At 35.5% G+C, this 17,345-nt stretch overlaps 1 protein-coding gene and 1 long non-coding RNA gene across 3 annotated transcripts; one reads left to right on the plus strand and one right to left on the minus strand.

Annotated features, from left to right (window-relative positions):
- Positions 1–367: 367 nt before the first annotated feature.
- LOC133777688 (ABC transporter F family member 4) lies at positions 368–3,587 on the minus strand. 2 transcript variants are annotated; one of them, XM_062217377.1, is made up of 2 exons: positions 3,452–3,587; positions 368–2,744 (listed from the first exon to the last, which is right to left on the minus strand). In XM_062217377.1, exon 2 carries the CDS (start codon positions 2,729–2,731, stop codon positions 551–553), a length of 2,181 nt encoding a protein of 726 aa, XP_062073361.1. In that variant the 5' UTR covers positions 2,732–2,744; positions 3,452–3,587; the 3' UTR covers positions 368–550. The 2 variants fall into 2 exon arrangements, with proteins under 2 accessions (XP_062073361.1, XP_062073362.1); XM_062217378.1 differs by having other exon boundaries at positions 3,474–3,528.
- Positions 3,588–11,519: 7,932 nt separating this feature from the next.
- On the plus strand, positions 11,520–17,044 carry LOC133780634 (uncharacterized). Its single transcript, XR_009869464.1, has 5 exons — positions 11,520–11,959; positions 12,113–12,174; positions 12,281–12,321; positions 12,996–13,088; positions 16,656–17,044. It is a non-coding gene; the product is annotated as an uncharacterized LOC133780634 (long non-coding RNA).
- The last annotated feature ends 301 nt before the right edge of the window (positions 17,045–17,345 follow it).

Raw genomic sequence — 17,345 nt, forward strand, 5'->3', positions numbered from 1 at the left:
TCCAAGTGTTGACCTAAATTTTCTAAAGCCACGCTATGAATCCAACTTGCTTGGACGTCGATTGTCCAAGCCGAGATTGTAAGATTTCTCATGGGTTAAGAATTTAAGGGTTGTACAAAAAAAGTACCATATAAAATGCAAACAACCTATTTGCTACATATCTACCAATTCACAAAGCATTGTCCCTAAAATAGTAAAACAAATAATTCCAAGTATAAAAAAATAACAAAGAAAAATATGAACTCACACACCCCTCCCTCCAGGACCAGGTTTTTGGGTTGGGAATCTAAGCCACAAGTAATGATTGAGTATTTCTCAGAAAATGTTGTGTTAACTAACTAGTAGGGTAAGTTGCTGCAATATTAAATGACAAATTTATACTTTTATTAGTTCCGCAAACAAGCTAATCATACACTCAAAGAAATAATGAAGGACGTATCTGTTAGGGTAGGACAAAGACCATGTTCATTCTCTGCATAGAGAAAGCAGACCCCTGCAAAATTTTAACATGTAGACAAAGCAAATAACAAATATTATCACCTTTACATCATCAATCATCGACCTCAGCTTTAATTTCTCTCTGTAGATCTTCCTTGTACTCCTCAAACGTACCTGGAAAGTTCCGCACAGTACCATCTTCAACCACCCAAATTTCACTCTTCTCTTCGTCTTCACAGACGCGTGATATCAGCCTAGAATCATGACTGACCAGCACAACTCCACCAGTAAATTCATCAAGAGCGTCAGCTAGAGCATCAATACTCTGCATATCCAAGTGATTCGTGGGTTCATCCAACAGCAAAATGTGAGGCTTTGACATGGATATTGATGTGAAGACAACACGGGATTTCTGCCCTCCAGATAACTTTGCAATAGGAGTAAGATGGTTATGGCTGGGGAGGCCAAACTTTCCTAGCTTTGCACGAACAGCTTCCTGCTTGCTAAGACCCTCTTGGTCTGGATGAAGACGGAGAAGGTACTGGACTGGTGTTTCATCCATTGTCAACAGGTCTACAAAATGCTGAGAGTACCTTCCAATCCTTAACTTTTGACTCCTGCGTACTTCACCCTCAGTAGGAACCAAATCACCGGCAAGGAGGTTGAGCAACGTAGATTTCCCAGCTCCATTGGGCCCTACAATAGCAACACGGGTCCCCATGTCAATACCAACATCAACATCTGATAGCCTGAAATCTTTCCGATTTGGATAACTAAAGCTGACTTCAATAAGTTGCAAGAGTGGAGGTGTAAGCTCAGTTGGTTCAGGGAAGTGGAACTCCACACTATAATCTCGCCACTTCTGTGGGACCTCAGTAGGAGTATTGTCCTCATCAACCTTAACTTTGCTTTTGCCCTTACTTTTTGACGCCTCCTTAGCTGCTGCAAACTTTGCTCGATCCTTGACTTTGTCCTGCTGAGCACGATTACCACTCCTTTTTGCAGCTTTCATCTGCTTGTCATAAATCTCAAATTTCTTGTTCATCTCTTTGCGTCGTTGCTCATATCCACTTTCAAAATCATCAAAATTTCCACGATAAAAGTGGAGTTTAAGGTCATGTAGATGAATAATTTCTGTGCAAACTGTGTTAAGGAAATCTCGATCATGAGAAACAACCACCAAAGTTTTCTTCCACCTACATAAGTACTCTTCCAACCATAAAACAGCCCTCAGGTCAAGATGGTTTGTGGGTTCGTCAAGCAACAAAAGCGTAGGCTGCACAAACAGTGCCCTAGCTAATGAAATTCTCATTCTCCAACCACCACTAAACGATCGAGTAGGACGAACTTGCATATCCTTTGTGAATCCTAACCCAGCAAGAATTTTTGATGCTTGAGATTCAGCAGCATCTGACCCCATTATCTGCAACCTCTCATACATTTCACTAAGCTTCTCCCCTACATCATCAGCATCATCATTTTCGTTGCTTAAATCATTCCCTGCACTTGAAGCTAAGTTTTGCAATGCTTCAACCTCTTTCCGGAGTGTAACAAGTTCTACATTGGCTGAAACAACTGCTTCCAATGCAGTTTTTTCATCACCAATAACTTCCTGCTCAACTAGGAGAACATCAATGTTCTTTGGCACCGGTATTTTCCTCCAAGCAATAAGCTTTAATAAAGTAGATTTTCCCATACCATTCGGTCCAACCAAACCATACCTCTTTCCATGAGATATTTTCACTGATGCATTCTTCAAGAGTTCCTTTCCTCGGGCAGACACAGAAAAATTTTCAATTGTTATGTCCTTGACATTAGCATCAAGTTCATTTTCCCCATCAAGAACTGAAGCTCGACTTCCAATAACAACAGTAAAAGCATCATGGTCATCTCTAAGAGCTTCTTTTCTTGCCTGCTCAGCTGCGTGAGCAGCAAGAAGGTCCTTCTTTTCACGTTTTTTCAACTCTTTGTCAGTTATTGATACATCAAGTAGTTTGGAATCAGGCCTTTTCTGTTGATTAGATTGTTTGTGTGCATCATCATGTTGTATCTGATCTCCTGAAACATACTCATCTTCATCTTCATCAGAGGGAGGAAGATCAATATCGTCAGTATAAGAAGTAGGTTTTGGAGCTTTTTTTGTCTTCGTACTTGTGGAAGATCCTTTGGGTTTTTCGGGTTTCTGATCCATGCTAGCCAGCATAGCAGATACAGAAAGTTTCTTTCCATCTTTAGAGCTTCCAGCCTTACCCTTTGTTGCTCCACCGGCATCCTCTGTCTTCTTCTTTCCCATTGCAAATAGTGATCTGACAGCAAAAAAAATAATATACATATGACTGGTTAGCCATCTTTGCCTTGTGATCAATAATTAGTCCTACTATTTCCTAAAATACATTATTGATACAATTGGGGTTTGAATCCCTCCCCCCAAACACACTCACACACCCACCCAACCACTTCAGCTAGCCTCAAGTGGCCTTCCCAAAATAGACCATTGAAGGCAGAGATGCTCCCATCTGAAGCTCATCTCTGTCTGCCTTTAAAAAGATCTCCTTTCAAAATACAGTTCAAAGTTTTCTTAAATAAAAAAAAATAATTGTCAGAACAATTTTGTTGAAACTTGTAAGTTTCCCTAAAAATTAACATCAAACTGATTTGTTCTCTCGATTTCGTTTTTTTTATCTTTTCACAACACTTGTATTACTTCCAAGTCATAATCGAAGGCAAGAAAACAGATTACTATTTCGAATGCTAGAGATGACTTAAAAAATAATCACAAGATGCTTTGAACTAAATCACTCGATGAATGGAACACTATGACATCAAATTATGCAACCGATTCAAATTAGAGTTGAATACGAAACTATGATAAGAACTCAGCCACTAAATACTAATCGTGGTAATCACGCTCGGCAGGACAAGATCAGAGTTTAGTTTTATAGAAGATAAATGCATAAAATGAATTATTCTTATCCATCAGTTATCAACAAAGAAAGAGCAAAAACAAGCAAACCTGGAGTGGTGCAAGTACGGACCAGCGGCGACGAAAGGCAGGCAGCTGATCGGCGGGCTTATGTGAGAAGAAGTTGCAAAACGCACGATTTAGGGTTTTTGGATAATTTGGTTTTACCTTTAAAACAAAATGTCAAATTGTTAATTTTATTTTCTGAAATTTAAAATAAAAATAATTAGCATTTTTTGCCTTGAATTATGATCACTACTACATGAGTGTGTCGTCTAATGATTTGTCATGTTAAAAAATTTCCAAAATTATGAATTTTAATCAAAGGCTTTTGTTAAATTTTGTCATAAGTAGCTAACAGATTCATAATATGATATTTTATTTGTTGATGTGGTACTATGTAGAATAATTAATAATTTTATCTCGTGAATTTTGACCATTGCTAAATAATATTCCTTTTATCAAAAAAAAATTAATTTTGTTCTAAAATTGATAATTAAATTCTTAAAATTAAAATTTTAATTAATAACACATAACTAGTGATGCACACGGGATAGGGAATTGGCGGGGAGTACTCCCCTCGTCCCCATCCCCATTTATATTTCTAATCCCCGTCCCCGTCCCCGTCCCCGTCCCCGTCCCCGTCCCCGTCCCCGTCTCATCCCCACTTATTCCTCGTCGGGGACAGGGTAGGGAACTCCTTATTGGGGCGAAGAATCCCCAGGGGAACCATTAAATTAAAAAATAAATTTTAAAATTAAAATCGTAAATTATATGTAAATTAAAATATTGCACAATATTTATTATTTAAAATATTATCTTAAATAAAATTTAAAATATTAAAAAAGTTACTACTATATTACAAAAACACATAAAGAAATATATAAAATACATATAAAATATTACAAAATATATAAAATTTTAAACGGACCCCGTTGGGGCGGGGAGTGTTATCCCCGTCCCCACCCCATTTAACATTCGGAGATTGAAAATTATCCTCGTCCTCGCCCCGTTCCCCATTTAGACAGGGATTCCCCGCCCCATTAGGGGCAGGTCCCCACGGGGTCCCATCCCCATGGGGAAAATGTGCATCCCTATAAATAACTCTTTTTTTTTTTGTTTTACTTTTTCTTTTCTTTTACAATATAAAATAAATATATTTTAAGAAGAAAATTTAAGATAAATATTAAAACAAAGAAGGGTAAATGCTTATTTGGTACTATGTGTTTTATCGAAATACAAACTTGGTACCCTCTATTTCTGATAATTATCAATCGATATCCTATGTTTGCAAAAACTACATAATTTGGTATCCCCCATGCGTTTAAATTTTTAACATTCTCATATTACCCCTCATTTTAATGATTTATTTGAATTTCAATTGTTTTATTATTTTTAAATGAATTAAATATATTTTTAGAATTCATAAAATAAAATAAATTTTTAATTAAAACTTTAAAATAATTTTAATAAGAAAATTTAAAATAAATTTAATTATTTAAAAATAAATAAAAATTGGAATTAAAATATTAAAAAAAAAAGTAATTAAATCTTATTAATTAACTTTAAATAAACATAAATTTTAATTTAATTAATGAAAAAAAAACTCATATTTCACACAATCTCACATTCACCATCTCACTTACCCACACTCCCAATCTCACCTACATTTTTTTTTCAAAGTTGGATTGATTTGTTAATTATATTAGTTTAAATTAAAAGTAGTATTATTAATTAACTTTAAATAAACTAAAATTTTAATTTAATAAACAAATCATTCCAACTTTGAAACAAAAAAAAATATATAGGTGAGATTGGGAGGGTGGGAACTGAGATGGTGAGAGTGAGATTTTGTGAAATATGGGTTTTTTTCATTAATTAAATTAAAATTTATGTTTATTTAAAGTTAATTAATAAGATTTTAATTAGTTTTTTTAATTTTTTAATTAATTAAATTTATTTTAAAAATAATTTTGTTTATTACAATTATTTTAAATTTTTAATTAAACATTTATTTTATTGTATGAATTTTGAAAAATATATTTAAATTATTTAAAAATAATAAAATAATTGAAAATAAAATAAATCACTAAAATGAAGGGTAATCTAGGAATATTAAAAATTGTAACACATAGAGGGTACCAAACTATGTAGTTTTTACAATCAGAAGATATCGATTGATAATTATTATAAACAAATGGTACTAAGTTTGTATTCGATAAAACATAAGGTACCAAATGAACATTTACCCAACAAAGAAAATAAAACTTTTAATTAAAGAGGATGACGAATGACGAATGATGAAGGACTTAAATAAATGAAACTTTCAATTTAAGAGGAAGAGGACGAAGGGGAACAAACTTTTTTTTATGATTTATTTTTAATTTTGGTTTAAGATATATTTATTTTATATTGTACAAAAAAGTTATTTGTTATTAATTAGATTTTTAATTTTTGAGTATTTGTGTTAACTGATGATTTAGCTAACGACACGGAGTCACTACAACGATAAAGATTTATAAGTTGAATGTAAGAACTAAACAACACAAGGATTTATAGTGGTTCGGCCCCAAATATTGGTAATGACCTACATCCACTTAGTGTTTCTATTGATGTACTCTGAAACCTGCGATCAGCAAACTAGGGTTCACTGAGTTTCACAAGCCTAAAAAAATGATACAAAAGTTGTGTATATGAAACACGAGTTCTCTCTGAATGCAAATTCTTGCCCCCCCCCCCCCCCCCAAAAAAAAAAAAAAAAATCCCAGAAATTTTCCCAATCCTACACCAAAGGAACACTTTAAAGAATTCAGCTTCATATAATATTTGTTCAAGATGTTGAAGCATTCCTATAGGTCCTTGATATGTTCACCGACCTTTCTCAACTTGACCAGCATATCGTCGACATAGACTTCCTTGTTATTGCTGATCAGTTCTTTGAACATATGGTTGACTAGTCCCTGGTAAGTCGCACCAGCGTTTTTCAAACCGAAAGGCATTATTTTGTAGCAGTAAAGTCTCGTATCTGTTCGAACACTAGTGTGATCTTCATCAGGTGGATGCATACTAATTTGATTATAACCAAAGTATGCGTCCATGAACGATAAAAATTCATGTCCTGATGTAGCATCGACCAGCTGGTCAATTCTTGGAAGTGGGAAACAATCCTTCGGGCAGGCTTTATTAAGGTCTGTGAAATCCACGTACGTCCTCCACTTACCATTTGGCTTGGGAACTAGTACGGGATTAGAGACCCAAGATGGATAAAACACTACCCTGATGAATCAATTTTCCTTTAGCTTCTCGACTTCTTCTTTTAGGGCTTTAGATCTATCTTTGTCGAGCAATCTTCTTTTTTGTTGTACAGGTGGATGATTTTTGTCTATATTCAAGACATGGCTGATCACCGCTGGGTCTATCCCAACCATATCTTTATGCGACCAGGCAAAGACCTCCTGGTGTTTCTTCAAAAACTCCACCAATTTGTTTTTTGTTGTTGTCTCTAAGTTTTTACCGACTTTCACAACCCTGGTCGGATCTTTCTCTTCTAATTGGACCTCCTCGAAGTCCTCCACATGCCCAATGTTTTCTTCAAAATCCCCAAAGTGAGGATCTAAGTCCCTATCCTCACTTTGGGCAACGCCCTATTTGGTGACTTGTTCACCTGATTGGGCTTGCGTTTGATTTACTACTAGCAACCTTTTTTCGGCTCTGCTTCCCGATCTGCCTCTTCTTGCCTTTGTGATCGAGGAATTGTAGCATTCTCTGGCTTCTTGCTGGTTTCCCAACATGCACCCAACTCCTGCATCGGTTGGAAACTTCATGGCCAGATGTTAGACCAAAGTTATGGCTCGCAGGTCAACGATTATGGGCCTTCCGATCACAGCATTATATGCAGACAGACAATCAACTACTATAAAAGTAGCGAGTAATGTTGTGTTCGCAGGTGCAGCTCCTGCTGTGACCGGGAGTCTAATCGACCCTATTGGTGCTAGCCCTTCGCCAAAAAAACCATAGATGGTTTGGTTGCATGGCTCTAAATCTTGCATTGACAATTTCATTCTCTCCAGTGAAGACTTATACAAAATATTGACTGAGCTTCTTGTATCTACCAACACTGATTTTACCATCATGTTGGCGATCTGAACATCCACGACCAGAGGATCTGAGTGGGGAAATCGGACATGTTGTGCGTCCAGCTCGAAGAAAGCTATTAATTCTTCCTCTATTCGAGCTTTTTTGGGAGTTCACTCCTCGACATTCAGCATTTCAATGTCCTGATCGTGACGTAGGGTTATGTCATATCTCTCCCTCGCCTTACCACTGTCACCTGCTATATGTGGTCCTCCGCAGATGGTCAACAATGTACCAGTAACCGGAGCTGGCTGTAGAGGAGGCGAGCGTTGGCGTAGAGGCGCCTGCTTGTTGCCTCCGTAAGCCTCCTACTGAGAACTTCCACATGCTCGTACATATCTCCTCAGATGTCATTATCGAATAAGGAACTCGATATCTTCCTTGAGCTGATTACACTCGTTGGTATCATGGCCATAATCGTTGTGAAATGACAAAATTTGGTCGTATCCTTTTTGGATAGGTCTTTCCTGATCAGGGTTGGTCACCTAAAAGGGACAGTGATATGAGTGGACTGATACACTTCAGCTCGGTTATCGACCAAGGTAGTGTAATTGGTGAACCTTGGTTCATATCTGTTTTGTTTGGGGCATTTGCTATCAGATGTTGCTGGTTTGGTGTTCGCCATTTTCCCCCCATTCTTGCAGTTACCTTTGCTGTTGCTGTTGGGATTTCCAGACACATTGGTGGCTTTGGTCGAGTCTTCTTTCTTGCCCTGGTCGTCCTTTGGAGACTTTCCTTCATTGGCAATGGCCTCCTTGAGTAGAAATTCTTGAGTGCTCTTGACTCCATTCTTTCGCAGACTGCTCCAAAGAGTAGAATGGCGTCGCACTCCAGCCATGAGTGCCATCATCTTTCCCTCGTCTCCAACAGTTTGGGCCTGAGCAGCCGCTTGCATGAACCGCTGATATACTCCTTGAGAGTTTCTCCTTCCTTCTGTCGAATGTCGACCAACTGATTAGCCTATGTTGGATGTATTCGACCAGCATAGAACTATCCGTAAAACTCCTTCATGAACATCTCCTAGGAAACTATACTGGTCGGAGGGAACTTGAAATACCATTCTTGAGCAGATTCAGACAGAGTGGCAGGAAAAATCCTCACTGAGCATCTTCTGACACCTTATGGATATCTATTTGTATCTAAAACTTGTTCACGTGAGATACTAGATCTTCCCCTCTTGTGAAGTTGGGTAGAATTGACAATTTGAATTTGCTTGGAACTTTTGCCACAACAATTCTATTAACAAATGGGGTGCCCTTCTTTCGATCAAACTCTATGTGGGACGTTCTATTCCCAACTAGCTGATGTATGACCTGATTTAAGGCATCTATATGGGCCTGTAAGCATCGAGTATTGCTGGAGCAACCAGAGTTGGGGGGAAGTACTCATCGTATCTTTCTCTTCGGTTATTGAGCATATCCCTTAGATCTTCATCTATACGCCTCTGCTCGCTTGCACCTAGTCGGTCAAAGACATTGGGTTGTTTAGGCTGCCCCCCAGCATTTTGGCTTGTTGGTCGGTTCTCCATTGGCGGAGGATTTTGCTGTCCGCCTCTCTCCTCCCGCTGTCGACCATCGTTCCTCCTGCCAGAGTCCGCCTCATTATAATCATGGCCATCTCTAAATTGTGACCTATGAGTGTGTGACTTGCTGCATGCACTGTTCCCCTCTCTTCCTACTGGTACATCTCGATAAACAAGGGGAGGCCTGTGTTGGTCGTTAGTTCCTTTGACAATACTATGTCATAGGGGATCCCGGATCGTAGAGCCTGAGTCCGCTTGTCTTCTGCTTCCTGAGAGACATTGTTCCCTGCCAGGAGGGTCCTGTTCCCTAGCTATCTGGCATCTAGGGCTTCTGGGATGCTGCTCGCCCATATTCTGCCTGTGTTGCTGGACGTTACCTCGACCAGATCGAGACAGTGGTTGCTGCTCGTTATTTCTGTCAGGATTTTGGGCCAGTCTTTCCTGTTAAGCAGTAGGGGGTTGCTCTAGTCCTTGAGGACTCCTTGGTTGTGGTGGATTGTAATGATACTGGGGACGCTCTGACTGTGGATTTTGTTGAGGATGAGAGCTGGGTAGCTGATCTGGTTGGGAGGTAGGTGTAGGTTGTCCTAGGGCCAACTAGATGGCCGCTTCTAAAGCTGTTGTGGCATCTCTCTGTAAGCGATCCATGCCAGCTTGCCGCTCATTCAGCTCTCGGCACTGTCAGTCAATCTCCCTTTGCTGCAGCACCATTGTTTTAGCCACATTCTCTTGATTAGCTCTCAGAGTAGCTAATTCCTCTTGCAATACAATCAAAGTTGTTCGCAGGGTTTCAGCATCCATCTCTTCCTCTTCTAGTTCTACTTGTGGCTCATCATCTGCGACATTTTGTGGAGGAGGTTGATCTGAGATACTTCCAGATGTCTGATCCGCTTTCCTGAAGGTTTTCGTCATTGTTTATCTTGAAGGTCGTGAGTTCAGCTCTCAATGAAAGCACCAAAATGTTGACGATGATTTAGCCAACGACATAGAGTCACTAAAACAATAAAGATTTATAAGATGAATGCAAGAACTAAATAACACAAGGATTTATAGTGGTTTGGCCCCAAATATTGGTAATGACCTATATCCACTTAGTGTTTCTATTGATGTACTCTAAAACTTGCGATTAGCAAACTAGGGTTCACTGAGGTTCACAAGCCTCAAAAAAGGATACAAAAGTTGTGTATATGAAACACGAGTTCTCTTTGAATACAAATTCTCGCCCCCCCCCCCCCCCCCAAATGCTCAAGGATGTACATATGGGCCGATGGGTCGTGTTTAAACTTTGTTACAAGCATATTTCAATAATAACAGAAATCATAATCTTTGCATAGAAATAGGGTCAAATATCCTTAAAATATCTTACTTATAACTGTATTTGAACTCTAGCTTCGTTATTACGATCAGACCTGGTCGCATATGTCAACACATCTTATGTCGTATTGTTCAGCATCTTTCTTGAATCCATCGAGCAGCTTATACTCTGGTCGTCAATTGACTAGACTGTCATAACTAAATAGTCACGTGCTACCCACGTGCACACTAATTATGACATGTCAGCAAGCAAATATTTTTTAGGGTAAACAATTTCAAAATTTATTTAATTAATTTGAAACTTTTAGTATTGTTTATTGTCTTAATCTTTTAAAATGGTTTTTTTTTTTAATTTTTAAGGTTATAATTATTATTTTTAAGAAAAAAAATTAGGTTTTCTTAAAAAAAAAGTTAGTTTTAATAGAAATGGCACAATTTGGTAGTGGTTAAAGTTTGGAGGACAAAATTGTTAATTATTCTACACATGGCAGTGCCACATCATCAATTTGTTAGCCACCTAGGACAAAATCTAACAGAAGTCTCATATTTCAGTAATGTGCATAGTTCATGGGGAATTTTTAACATCTTGAATCATTCAGGGGACACATGTTGGGAATTGTGCCCTGAAAGCATATGTAGTAGACATTGTTTTAAGAAATAAATAAACAAATTGAATTTGTTATGCATATATTTTATGGACTATATTATTTTGTGATAATATTATGTAAATATCAGAAAAATTCATAATTTCATATATGTGATCTCAAGCATGTATTGGTACGGGAGGATTGTGTTTGAGATAAATGAACTTGAATAGTTCGCAGTAAAATAAAGTTATGGAATCTTTAGAATAATTACTGCAAGTACGGTCCACTAGTATTATGAATACATGTGATCTAGATCCGGATTATTAGTGTAGTAGGATGCTTTAGTGGAGGTACTTTATATATTAGAGAATATATAGAACTGGACCAGATATGTTTATTAATACTTAGTTAAATACCGTTTCGAAGTATTAATTAAATATATCAACTGATGATCATATACAAATAGATCTTAATCCTGAAGTTACTATGAACTCATGTTTATGTTATATGAGTTTTTTTATTCACTCGTTAGGGTTTGTCAGAATGATTAGGCTATCACTACAACAATTATGCCCATATATTACATTAAAATATAGCATATTTTTAAAAGTGTTATTGTCCCGTGCTAATAGACTTAGGCGCTAAAAAGACAGCTAAAATGACATATTAGGCGGCAAATATAATAGACTTAGGCGCCAAATGAAAGAAAAAACCCTTACCCTAATCTCTAAGGTTGAATCCCTAATAACCCTTTACGCCTCCTCTCTCACACTCAGTAACTCTCTCTCGTTCTATCTTTCTCTCTTAGCTACTCTCTCGTTCAATCCTTCTTTCCTTCTCTCTGTTTGTTGCAGGTGTGTAACAAGGTGATGGGGGCCCGCAGCTTGGGTCGTATGACAGGGAGGCTCGATTCGTGGGTCTATGGCGTGGCTCGCTCGTGGGTGCGGCGGTGATTGCGGCGGTGGGTCTACGACATGGCTCGACTGGTCTATCTTCCATCAGGTCTCAATCTTCCATCTCTGTATTTCCCTTTGTTTCTCAAGAAAATTCTTGGGGAAATTGGTTGTTTTGCAAGTTTGTACATTATTTTTTAATTATTTACAGGGTGTTACAATACTTTAGTAGTCTAATCCAAATTCGACATCCCAAAATCAGATACGATTTGGGGTTTGTAGATTCAACTTGTTTCCGTGTCTATGTGAAAGTCAGATGTGAAGGTATATATCTGCTTTTTGAGTTTTCTGAGCTTATTATTTTTATGTCTGCTTTGTATATGTCTGCTTTCTAAGCTTAATACTACTTGTTATATTCTGTAAATTGTAGAGATGGTGGAGACAACTGACTTAACATTAATGTAGTTGCAGGTACTTATTTCTAAAGCTTAAGATCTATGACTAGTATTTCTGAATTCAATGCTAGATTTGCATAAACTGTGTTATTTCCTTTTTTTTCTTCATTTTTCTTGTTTATATTTTTATCTTGTAGAAGATGAAATATCTTAGGCTAGAATCATTTCTGTGAAATTGGTGAAAGTTCTGGTCTGTTTTATATTGATTATCTTAAGATCATGCCTTTTTAGCGAATTTGACTGCTTATATTGTTGATTATATGGGTTCTATATCCATGGTTTGAATGTTGAAATATTAAAGTTGAGAAATGTTGATCTTAGGGTTATTATTGGAAATTTTTATTCTTTTATTTATTTTACTATTGTTACGAGGTTTTTGATTTTGAGATTGGGAGTTGTAGGATTTTGTATCTATAATTTTTCATTGATTCGATGTTTGAGAGGATCTAGGGATATAGGGCTAGTCGATGACAATAAGATAAAAAAGATTTGAACTCCTCTCATTAAGTAGTTACGGTATAATAGTTCTCCATTTGAAAATAGATTGAGTTCATTTAAATAATTTTTTCCATTTATTGTTCTGTGCCACAACTCAGTGTGTTCTTTATAGTAATATTTGTGTACCTTTTTATTTGTTTGCCATTGATTCATTTAAATATTAACAGAGCTTTTACTACTTTACTTTTGTAGGACTAATGAGAATAATTGCTAGGATACATATGCTTGGGGCTCTAAACGGTGTGAAGATGGACTTGGCAAATGTTGTTTCCCCTTTGCTTATAGGTATAAGAAATTTTTTACATTCTTGTATATATTATGGAGCTCTATTATTTGATCTTGATTTAAGTTATGTCCAATTTGGTTTTTTTTATGTGCTTAAGGTTTTATGTGAGATTGTATATATTTGAAGCTATTGTGATAATACATCCTTCTCTTGTAGCTTTTGTACTTTTGATAGTATTTTTGTAGTTTTATATTTTATTGCCTAAGTTTATTATTGTAAATTTATTATACATTTGGAAGTTGTATTGTATTAATTGCACAAATGTATTTGGTCAGGAAATATTCAAGGTGATTCTCAATGCATGACCTAGATGATGTGCTTCTTAATATTGATTCTGGTTTTGATATGTATTTACTTGTATGAACAATGATCATTAATTTTTGTTGGATAGTGACAATATAGATAGTAGTATACATTGGCTTAAGAAACACTAGACATGTTTCAATATAGATAGTAGTATACATTGGCATCTGCTGATTTTTATATTTCTTGCTTACTCTTTAGGTTTGACTAATCTGGAGAATATGAATCTGTCATTCACATTAGTAACTAATGGTGCTTTGAAAAAGTTGTCTAAATTAACATCACTTAAATCACTTAACTTGGATGCATGCCAAATTACTGACGAAGGACTTGAAAATCTTACGAGTAAGTATTTTAATGCAAGTTTAGTGTCTCTACACTCAATTTCTGACTAGTGTTTCTCTGTACTTAAAATTAGGCCAAACTTTGAATCTCCTAATTTACTCTTTTCTTCATTATTATCCTTTAATTTCAAATATTGAGTTTATTCCCTGTGCTCATGTAAGCAGGGCCTCTGATGTTAATAATAATGTTAGTCAATTGTGAATTCAGATCTTACTGAATTGACACACCTGGATCTTTTTGGAGCTCATATCACAGATTCTGGAATGAATTATTTATGATGTATGTTAATGAATTGCAGTCATGACCCCTTTTTATTTAATCAGTGCATTATAATCACGGCTCTGGTTTTGTGTCAATTACTATCAATTGCCATAACATGCATGAGAAATTAAGTACTTTACATTCAATTTTACATATTATATGTTCGTACTTGAATTTTTTACGCACGTTAGTTACTCCCCGCATATTTGAAGCTTTTCAATTCATGTTCCTTGCAGATTGTGAATTTCAAACTTGACTGTAATCCAACTGCAAGGAGTACAGTGTTCATTTCTTAATTTAAAAGTCCTATGCTAGGATCTCACTATATTTCTAGCAACAACAGTCTATTGGTTTAAGGTCTATAGGGAGCAGCTAGCGAAGAATAACTCCAGCTTAGCTTATCATATTGTTTTTCATAGGTCTAATGAGTAGATAGGAAAAACACTCATATTTATGCTATAATTTCTTACTGTATTGTATATGCTCTATTTTCACTTTACTATTTTTCCTGATTATATTGTATCATATATACTTGATTGATCTATACTTCTGCTTTTTCATTTTGATGGTTTCTAGAGCTTATTGACTAATAACTCATAGCTTCAATTGTTTCAATTTTTTTTTTCTTTTCTATAATAAATTGTTGCTTAGACTTTGTGAGTCAGTTAGAGAGTGAGATGGCTGATGTGTTGTAAATCATTAAGTACTATCTTTGCTTAGATTTGTCCCTCCTTAGTGACTATCATTGGTCTATTTTGCCATTTCTGTCCTGTCTTCTCTGTGGAGCCTATTTTTTCTTAAGTTTTCTTAGTTCTGTTTCTGCTCTGATGTTGTTTTATTTGTTGTCAGCTTTATTCTCTCTTATGTTTTATAGGGGTGTTGTTATGGGAAGTTTATGGTCTGTTACTTGTCATTTTTTTGTAGTTTTCACCATGTTTCCTTGTTTTATGTTTCCCCTGGTTTTGTTTGTCTTGAAGTTGTCCCTCTGTCTCTATAGTTTCTAGTTTTTCCTAGTGATTTTGTTGTCTCTGTAGCTTTATAATGGTTTGTATAAATTATATATATAAAGGACTTCTTTTTAGGAATTTTGTTGCAGCAAGTAAAATTTAATCAAAAGAAAAAGAAGGGAAGATTTCAAGTGCTAATAGAATAATTAGTTTCTCTTTGAAGCTTGTGTTGTTGTTCAGTAATTTTCCCTCTTTATTTGTTTATTAATTATTTATAATTTTGCTATTATTTGTTCTAAAGTGCATTTTAGTTTTTATGTGTTATTATAAAAGAAGAAGAGAAAACTTACTGTACCACTAATTTGAATCTACATCTTTGTTTCTTTTTACCCTATGCTTGCTTTTTTCTCTATGCCCTTAAATCATGAAGCTTTCTTGCCATGGAAACATCCACCCTCGCTGCCCTAGTGGATATTGTTTGCACATGTTTAGAAACTCTATTATGTGGTCAGGGAATTTTTGAGCCTTTTTCTCCTTATTTAATGCTGAAGTCAAACTAATTGCTCATTGTTTTATGGTACTTTTAAGTTCCCATTTTTCTTTATTTCTCCTTTTCTATTTTTCTGCTGAAAGTGTGATATGTTGGATAACATAAAAAAATCAGATTTCTTCAGGTATTTTTGTGCTGAAACAATCATTTGTTGTTGTTGCTATAACTCTAGTGAAACATTATACTATATTTATATATATATATACACACACAATTCATACTTTCATGTATATTAATCTCTCTCGAAATGGTTTGAGTTTGAAATTCAAAGTTGTAGCTATGTGTATTTTATTATGCATTCAAATTTGGAGCATTAGAGTATGAGCTATCTAATAAAGAGGCATTTAAGTCAAAGTAACTTCCCCACCGCTGCTGGATTAGCTTCCTCTGCTGCTGGTTTAGCTTGTTTTGGTAATATAAAATTTTTAAGTCTTTCTTCTTTTCATACAGATTTAGTGTTGTTTTAACCGTTTTCCTTCTAAAGTATAGTTAAAAGAACCATAGTTTTGATTGTGTTTTCTAAAGTGCTAAAGTACCATTAACTTGATTTAAAATGTATGTTAAAGTGATCTTTGATTTATTTGACTGAAAGTCCATTTTTCCATATCTGTTTGTTTTTGTATTTCTCTCTTCCCTTCTCTATGTTGGTATTTTTCCCATTTTTTTTCTTTCTTTTCAATAAAATGGCCAAATAAGTTATATGTATTTCTGATTGTTTGTTTTGGATTTAGACAGAGTTAGAAGTTTTACAATAAGTTTTCTTTCATTTGTAAATCCGGTGTTCTTGATTTTCTTAGTTGTTTGAAGCTTTTTTTTTTCTGGTTTTGTTGCTTGTTAATTAGGAATATATATTTTGATTTGTTTTTTGAAATTGATTTGATAATCTGATATGGGAAATTTTGGGGAATTTTAGTTGGCACTTCAGATTTGATTGGCTTACAATATTCTTGTACAGATAAAGAGTACACAAAATTTGAACTAAAGGGCTTAACTTTCTCTTGGTACTTTAGATTTAATATGCAAAATTTGAAACCATAGACTTCAATTTGAGTCCAATATGGGCTCCTTTCTGACCACAGGGATCTCAGCCAGCATATTTTTGGTTCATTTTATAGTAGTTAGAATCTACCTCACACAAAAATATGTTGAATAACTTGCAGCATAGCTAGAGAGCTTGATTTGGAGGAATGGACTTCGAGGACTGAAACTGCTAATGTGCTGCATGAGCCAGTATGTCTCTTTTCATCTCATCTCATCTCATCTTGCAAGTCATTTATAATTTAAGTAGTTTCTTTTTCTCTAGAGTTAATTATGAGAAATTCATAAACATTGTTTGGTAAATGAAAATTGTATTGTTCTGCTTTACTAACTCTGTTAGATCATTCCTTTTATTCTGTTAACTTTCAATTTTATACATATTTGTAAAATTTGGGCTCCTTAATCTATTTCTAAAATTTAAAATGTATTTGAATGAATTAGTTTAGTGATAGTGCTAGTTCTCTCAATATCCTATCTTTCCATATCAAGTTTGAAATTCATGTCTAGATCATTTCACTGGTAGTCCTGTGCATATTTTGTAGATGCATTCATACTGATATTGATTGGCATTGTGGCTGAAAACCTTGAGGCTCTGGAGACCAACATTGTTAAAAAAAAGTTCATTAATCATTTTGTTTTACTTAGTGAAGATAAAAAATATTATGAAATGCTTGGTCCTGGTCCTTGGAGCTTGTTTTTTCACCCTGTGCTTTAACTTTGCAGCCTTTGCAGCTTTTGAGGGTTATGTTCTGTCATGTTAATATGTATTACACATTCTTACAAAAAAGAAAAAACAAAAGGAAAAATTCTCA

Source organism: Humulus lupulus, chromosome 5 (genome assembly GCF_963169125.1).
Source record: "Humulus lupulus chromosome 5, drHumLupu1.1, whole genome shotgun sequence".
Lineage (NCBI taxonomy): Eukaryota > Viridiplantae > Streptophyta > Magnoliopsida > Rosales > Cannabaceae > Humulus > Humulus lupulus.